The sequence below is a fragment of the Choloepus didactylus genome, chromosome 7 (genome assembly GCF_015220235.1).
Source record: "Choloepus didactylus isolate mChoDid1 chromosome 7, mChoDid1.pri, whole genome shotgun sequence".
Lineage (NCBI taxonomy): Eukaryota > Metazoa > Chordata > Mammalia > Pilosa > Megalonychidae > Choloepus > Choloepus didactylus.
The window spans coordinates 125,120,659-125,129,264 of NC_051313.1; the positions used below are offsets into that span (position 1 = coordinate 125,120,659).

Below are 8,606 nucleotides of genomic sequence, written 5' to 3' on the forward strand. Positions count from 1 at the left end.
CAAGTCTTCCTCACGTTTTGAACATTCTCATCATTCCTATATGAAACTCAACCATCGTTTCAAGACTCAGATTAAGTATGGTGTTTTCCAAACTTTCCTTGATTTCTTCAGTCCTCACCAATCTCGTCTCACTTTGACTTCATGTTGCAGTTATGGTTTGAAAATTTGACTACAAAAAATTTTTATTCGTTTGTGTTTTCCATGCATGACAATTGGTCACCTACTTCCTTCCATTCTAGGAGGAGGGGGCAGTCCTAAGAAAAATTCTCTGTTATGTACTTCTCATGGTATTCCCCTGTTAATCAGGGCTGCATGTGATGTCTTAACAATACATTCAAATGTTGATTTTATATTTGTATTGTAATTTTCAAGGATTTTATATATAAAATTTGTGCACATCAGTAATCTCTCAGAGAGCTCAAATACATAGGGCTGTGATTTGTAACAAATTTAAGTCAGTGTCAAGTTTACTTAAATATTTAATAATAATTTTGTACTTAGGATGGGAATGAGAACGATGATCTCATTAATATTTGTCTCCTGTTGAACTCCCTTCAGTCAGTTCATTGGGAGAAGATTTTGCTGTGGCCTAGGGCCTTCTTTAAAGCCCCCTTCAGTTCATTATTCCTTAGACTGTAAACGAAGGGATTCAGCACAGGGGCTACCACCATGAAAATCACTGATGCCACCGAGTCTTTTTCAGTTGAATCACTGGATGAGGGGCTCATATAGACCCCTGTGATTGTTCCATAGAAAAGAATGACCAAGGCAAGATGGGATCCACAGGTGGAGAAAGCCTTGAGTTTTCCTTGAACAGAAGGAACTTTCATCACAGCAGAGATTATGCAGATATAGGATGCTAGGATACACCCTGAAGGTGCCACAAAGACCAGCCCCACCACTGCAAGCACCATCAACTGATTAAGGCTGGTGTCAGAACAAGATAGAGGGAGGAGAGAGTTGATATCACAGAAGAAATGGTGGATGACATTGTTAGAGCAGAAGTGCAGATGGGTCATCATAAGAGTGTGCAAGAGGGGGTTCAATATGGCAATGATCCAGGGAATAGTCACCAGAGAGGCACAGAGGTGCTGGGTCATAATGGTGGTATAATGCAAAGGGTAACATATGGCCACATAGCGATCATATGCCATCACTGTGAGAAGGAAATTGTCCATGTTGGCAAACATCATACAGAAATACATCTGAGCCAGGCAACCAGAATAGGAGATGGACTGAGCCTGCATTTGGATGTTCAGCAGCATCTTGGGGACTGTAGCTGAAGGAAGGCAGAGGTCTACCAAGGACAGATTGGCAAGGAAGAAATACAAGGGTGTGTGGAGGTGATGGTCTGAGCCAATGGCCAGCAAGATGAGCAAGTTCCCCAACAGCCCAGTTAAGTAGAGACACAGGAAAAGTACAAAGAGGAGAGTCTGTTGCCCTGGCCAAGCGGAAAAGCCCAGGAGGAGGAATTCAGAGACGCTGGTTTCATTTCCCTTTTCCATTGCTTGGATATATCTGCACAAAGACCCAGAAGATGACATGTTTTTCCAGAAAAAAGTTTTCCCCTGGTACTTTTTATATGCTCACCTACTCCAGTCCCACTTACTAAATATTCTCTCTTTAGGCCATCCTACCCACTCTCTGATGTTCTCCCAAGCCTCACTGAACCTCAGGTTTGTCCTTCCATCCCATCAAGATTTTCTTCCATTTATCTTCCTTACTTGGACCTTACCTCATCCAAGATTTCAGTGAGATCAGTGCACATCATTCTTCAGTAGGCACATATTGCCTCTTGCTTATGATTTTGACACTAACTGTTGCATGGTTTGCATTGTGTGTGGCTGCTTGATGGTCAACTGTGTGTTGAACAATATCCATGAATCCAACACACTAAATCGCTCCATGGCAAACATTGAAATTTAAGTGAGAAAATCTGTCCAAATATTTGTTTGAAACCATATGAAACATCCTGCTTGGAAACCTGTCAGACACCTACCATATAGACACTATAAGATAGGGATAAACTATCCTATTTCATTAAGACTTACAAGAAAAATATGCTTGAAAAGTGTAAAATATTAGGCCTCCAAAAATGATTTATATGAAGACTATGCGCAAAATAGGAAAATATTTACAAATGAGTTAGAGAATCAGAACACAGAAAAGAAAATAGATTGTATAGAATATGTATTATATTCATATAGATAAAACTAAAGCAGAACATAGAGAAAAATTATGTCAAAATAGGAGAGCAGATGTTAAAGATTCCCTTTTAATATATGTAAAAAATATTTTAAACATAACTATAAAAAAGTGGTTCATGTATACAAGATATCATTGTTTCTTTGGATCCTGCATTTCTTTGAATTATAGAAAACACAACATAATACAAGACAGAGTTCTTGTCCTGGGACACTTGGAATCAGGTTGTGGAGGAAAAAAATTATCATAGAAAATAATTTAAAAAGATATACATGTGTAGAAATGAGATAGGTTTTCCAAGCAAACATTTCTTACCTCTCTAGCTTCATCTCTTGCTATGAGCAATTTCTTATCCTTGGAATTTCTTGGCACCCACTGAAATTTTATGTCTATAAAGTTTTTCTCTCGTTGGAATTCTCTGGCCACCCTATCTAAGGCTTTCCTCAAGACACTATCACATTGCCCTGTTTTTTTGTTTTCATATCACTTGCCATTATCTGGCATTTTCTTCCTTTCTTGGTTCCTTATTTATTTTCTATCCTGCATCAGTAAAATGCAAGCTCCATAAAAGTGGGAAATTTCTCTTTTTAAAAATCATTGTATGCATAGAATAGTGCTTGGCATATGACAGGTACTAAATATTTATTTGTTGAATGAATGAAGGAAGGAAAGAATGAAATAGTATACTTATTAAAGACTCAGGAAGCTTTTTCTGATATCATCAGATAGAAATATGTTTTCTCAATACATTTTTAAAATTCATTTTATTGAGATATATTCACATACCATGCAGTCATACAAAACAAATCGTACATTTGATTGTTCACAGTACCATTACCTAGTGTGCATTCATCACCAAAATCAATCCCTGACACCTTCATTACCACACACACAAAAATAACAAGAATAATAATTAAAGTGAAAAAGAGCAATTAAAGTAAAAAAGAACACTGGGTGCCTTTGTTTTTTCCTTCCCCTGTTTTTCTACTCATCTATCCATAAACTAGACAAAAGGGAGTGTGGTCCTTATGGTGTTTCCCACTCCCATTGTCACCCCTCATAAGCTACATTTTTATACAATCGTCTTGAAGATTCATGGGTTCTGGGTTGTGGTTTGATAGTTTCAGGAATCTACCGCCAGCTACCCCAATTCATTAGAACGTAAAAAGGGTTGTCTATATTGTGCATAAGTGTGCCCACCAGAGTGACCTCTCGGCTTCTTTTGGAAATCTCTCTGCCACTAAAGCTTATTTCATTTCCTTTCATTTCCCCCTTTTGGTCAAGAAGATGTTTTCCATCCCATGATGCCAGGTCTACATTCCTCCCCGGGAGTCATATTCCACGTTGTCAGGGAGATTCACTCCCCTGGGTGTCTGATCCCATATAGTGGGGAGGGCAGTGATTTCACCTTTCAAGTTGGCTTAGGTAGAGAGAGAGGGCCACATCTGAGCAACAAAGAGGCATTTGGGAGGAGGCTCTTAGGCACAATTATAGGGAGGTCTAGCCTCTCCTTTGCAGCAACAGTCTTCCCAAGGGCAAATCCTGTGGTAGAGGGCTCAGCCCATCAAACCACCAGTCCCATATGTCTGTGAGCACACTAGCAACCATCAAGGTGGGGCAGGCCAATATCCCTGCTCTCAATGCATTTTTATAGTGAATTTTATCCTAGGCCATATAACATTTTTGGTGTATTTGTATATGACAGCAGTCCCCCATCCCCACTCTACTACCACCATATGTGTATATTTGTTGTTTTGTTTTTATGACTCTCATCTTTCTTGCTTGTAAGATTTTGGAGAGCGCATGGACAGGATCTTATTCATCTTTGCATAGGGAAACTCCACTTTTGTAAACAGTGATTTATATTTGCCTAAGAGGACAGACTGGTTTTTTGTGGGGGAGTGAGCTGCATGCCAGGAAATGCAAGACACCATTTCTGACTCTATTATTGGTTCTCCACCCAGCCCACTTGCCTGTGTGTAAACCAAAGGGATGGAGTCTGGTGGCAGGACTTAAAGGAAATGGAGAGACTTTGTTGGATGACTTTTTCAGTGACCAAATGATAAAGTGTGAAACTAAATGGGAGAGGCATTTTACACATTTTTATGCAAAGTGGAGGGAGACTTTGGACTTCAGAGAACATAAGGCTGCCTGACATTAGCAGCTCTGAAAGCATCAATGCCATGACATCAGCATGGAGCAAGATGATAATTTTCAGTGGCCTTGATTAGAAGGTGAAGAAAATGGAAAAGTCCACCCACCATGGGGAGGGCAGAGCTGTTATGAGAACTTCCTCAGGATTTCCAGAAATAGTTAAGGTGACTTTCCACAGCTTACAGGACTTTTAATAGTAGGTGAAATGACAGCCTGCTGCTAATAACTACCCTAGGGTTTTCAGGATGATATAGTCTCAGGAAGCAGGTTAGAATTTTATCACATCACATGGTACAGCTCCTGTCACATAGTGGGCACTAAAAAAATATTAGTTGAACAAGTGTTCTCTAGCAGCTATGGAGACTGCAGGAGACAGGATTCATTATGGAGTATTAGGGGGACATAAATGAAGGGGAGAGCAAGCTATGAGTTTTGAAGGAATGAAAATATTAAAAGTCCTTTCTGGAAGACTTCTTGCTGTGTCCTCTCCTTCCTCCACATCTCACTTTGGCACAACAGAAATCTCTGTTTTTATCACTTGCCATAGTCTCTGTTTAGAGTCCCCAGGAAGGTCTCACAAAAAAGTTTTTTCCAGTATTCTTTTTTTCTTTTATTCTCATCCAAGCCTATTGTTATATGTTGTCCTGAGCTCTTTGTATGATTCTGTTAAACAATTGATTTGAATATTGAAACATTAATTTACAGAGAACGTAATAAGAGAATATTCCAGAAAGCAAATACCCTGGAGAGAGGATTTATGTCTATGAATCTAATCTATAGGAGACATAAAGAAGGGCTATAAGCACATAAAAATGCTTTGGATGTATAACTGTAAACATTTATTGAGCTCAACAATGCACCAAGTTCGTAGCAGTCATGATACAAATTAGGTACATTATCCCTCCAGTTTTCCAGAAGGTAATTTTTTTCACTGTTAGAAACATGTTAAGACTATCAAAAGTGCATGACATCAGCTAAGTAAATTCTATAACTATTTAAACAATAATAAATTTTTCAAGATAGAAAAAATATAAAGACAAGACTTACCACTGTCAAATAATCTATACCACATTAAAAGTTTTCATGGTTGGTAATCCTCACAATGATTCTATAATATACCCACGAATACACATGATATAGGCACTGAGTTTTAGCAGAGTCAGGATCTGAATTAAGATTTCTTGATTTGAAATCTAGCCCACTTTTCATAAAGCTACTACTATAACTATGATTTCACACTGTCACAGGATGGGTTTCCATTCATCCATTCATTCATCCATTCATTCATTCCACAAGTGGCACCTACTATTTGTTAGGCAATGCCTGGTGACTTTTGTGGATCCTACACTTGTCTTGCTTGTCTAAGTAAAGATATGCTTTCTCCTTGTTTCTCTAAAATTGCTCGTTTCACATTGTACTTACCTGGTGCTCATATCAGGAGTCTTCTGGGCAGGAACTTAGCCTCTAAGTCTTACTCAGAGGTAATGGGAAAAATTTTAAAGGGAGAATGTTGCTTCTCCCCCAGACTGTATAGAAATGAAGGATGGGATGATTCTTGGGTAATGCATATATATCTGGTGCATTGAGAACTAGAGTGACTTCCCCACATTGAAATTTATAGCTTCTTTGCATCCTGTGGGAATGCAATCTTGAAAAACTCCAATTCCAGAAATAATGACTTTGTCCCCCTTGTGGGTTCCCCAACTGCAACTCTAGGGATAATGTACTTAGCAGACGGTTCTCCAGGGAGAACAAAGGAATTAAAAGATCTGGAAGTTTTTCATAGACTTTGTTACACACATCTACTTCATCCCAAGAAGTTCCCGAACAACAAAAACCAAATTTTACACTAATAAAAATAAATACCTTTTTAGGCATAAGTTATTTCATCCTTAGTAAAATTGATCCATTTTCCAAATATGTTTGTCTTCTCTGCTTGCAGCACTTTGTTGGCAACACCGTCTTAGAACTTATGAATACCTTAGGTCTTATTTTGCGGCAAAGGAGGGGAAACAATGAGCATGTGGTCACTTAATCATATACTCCATCACCCAGTAGCACCTAGCCTAACATTACAGTGAAATGACCTCTTAAAGCCTCAGCTCACGTGCCTACTCGAGGATAACACTGAGAGGATTGGGGATGCTGCTCTTCAGGATGCAGTTTAAGCATGAGAAAAGGCCATATATGGTGCTGGTATGTATCAGCCTTTTCTGTGCAATAAACTACTCTGCACAGGAGTGGGGCAAAGACCCTGCCTCTTGAGGGAAGGGCTTCAAAGTCACCTTGCACAAGACAGATTCAGGGAGGGGTACAGGATTGTGGCTATTTTTGCAATCAACCAGTGATCCAGTCATTGGCTTTTGCTTTTCATCTCTGTAACCTTAGTCTCTGACAGATTTGAGGCTTTGATTCTAAGGAGAAGAATGTTTCCATGAGAGAACACAGTAAGGGTTTTCCCAAACTTGAAGCCATGACTACTATCTGGCCATTCTGGGCTCTCCTTACCAGGGGACCAGCAGGCAAAGAAAGGTGTTATTATACTGGTGGAGGAATAATTGACCTTGATTCCCATGAGCATCTAGGATTGTTGCTACACATGAGGTTAGGAAGGAATATATCTGGAACCCAGGGAACTTAATGTGAAATTACAGCAACCATGACCCTACATGAGTAAGGCAAGGATAATGTGTAGGTCACTTCCTCAGGCTGAAACTGGTTAAGGGTATACAGCCTCTAAACAGCTGCAGCAGTGAGATTATAGCATTTTCACTAACTCTTGCATTAAGATTTTGTAGAGAATGTGCTGGCAGCCACCTTGAAGGTGACTCTATGATTGGTTGGACTTAATCTTGATTCTGTAAGGGTCAAGTGGGGCGGTTCAGAGCCTGGAATCAGACTGGCTGGAGTCTGTCTATAGTCAAGCTAATATTAGATTAAGGGTGTCTTGGTCAGGCATATGATTGTCTATGAGCTGCTCCATATTTAAGGCTTGCTCACTTAATATTTTTTCTTACTATCTTCCCATAGACAGATTTAAAGGTTTGCCTCTCCACAGTTTCCTGGATCCAGGTCCTTTCTAGCAGGGTCATGCCTGCTAACTTTGAGTTCTTGCCTCTTTTCTTCTTTTAGATCTATATGGGCCCCAATCATTCACTCTTATCTAATAACAAACTATGTCATTTTCTTGTCCCATATTAAAGAGAGTTAGGTTTAGATACATTTCTTTTTTTCCCTATCATAATCATCTAGCATAGTCTCTAAGACCTTTCTCTAAGGAAATATCACTCTCTATTCAGTTTAATTAGCATGTTTTTATTTTGCTGTCACTCACCCATTGCTCCTGCTTTGACTAATGAGCAAACCTTTAAAAAATTAACAGTCTCATTCCTCTTGTATCCTCTGAGCAAACCTGCTCCCTACAGTTATTCTCCTTTTAATTTTGCTTTAAGCCTTTGGATTTATAATACTTTCATTAGGTTTTAAATTTTAATTTAATTTATTATTTTTTAATTTATCTCAACTCCAAAAGTTGACTTTTTCCTCTTCAGTGTAAGGGTCACAATTTTTCTTTATTTGTGTATTGAGGAAATGTATTCCTCTGAGGGTGAATTCATAAACTAGGATTCTAAAATCTATAAACACTGCCAGGGTTTAGTTACAGAGTCAGCTGGGGCTATATGAGAAGGTATGAGTTTAGGCACTCCAGCCTACCAACTTACCTGAGGAACACACATAGGCAGCTAACATTATTCTATACACTGATATTCAAAAAGTCTATATCTAATTTTTTATCAGGCATTATGACTGACTAGATAACCTATGAAATACACTTGACTTAAAGCATCTAAAAGTGCCTGATTAAAAAAAAAGCAAACTTTTAAAATGCATACTTAGCTCAGTGAAAATAAGGGAATTCCAAAAGGGCAAAAACAAAAAGGAAACAAACAATGAACAAAAATTTACTAGATGATTCAGCAAAATGTTTGGATTACCCTGGAGGGTTTGCTTGAACCAGTAAGTGAGGGGTTAAAATTGCCTTAAGTTAGAAGATGAGGCCTTGGGCCTGAGGGGATCTAACAAAAAGTTAGAAACCTCAAAGAGCTACGTCTTTTATTCTCTGAGTGTTAGGAGAATGTAAAAGCAAGCAACAGACTGGGAGAAAATATTTGCAAATCACATATCTGTTCATCTTATTGTATCCAAAATATATCAAGAACTCTTTAACAACAATAAGCAAACAAAAA

At 38.6% G+C, this 8,606-nt stretch overlaps 1 protein-coding gene across 1 annotated transcript; it reads right to left on the bottom strand.

Moving 5' to 3' along the window:
• Window positions 1–563: 563 nt before the first annotated feature.
• On the bottom strand, window positions 564–1,505 carry LOC119540319 (olfactory receptor 1F12). The gene has a single exon (XM_037844446.1). It carries the CDS (start codon window positions 1,503–1,505, stop codon window positions 564–566), a length of 942 nt encoding a protein of 313 aa, XP_037700374.1.
• Window positions 1,506–8,606: the final 7,101 nt, after the last annotated feature.

Excerpts from the sequence above, each read along its gene's own strand:
- LOC119540319 (XM_037844446.1), bottom strand. The coding sequence starts at position 1,505 with ATGGAAAAGGGAAATGAAACCAGCGTCTCTGAATTCCTCCTCCTGGGC.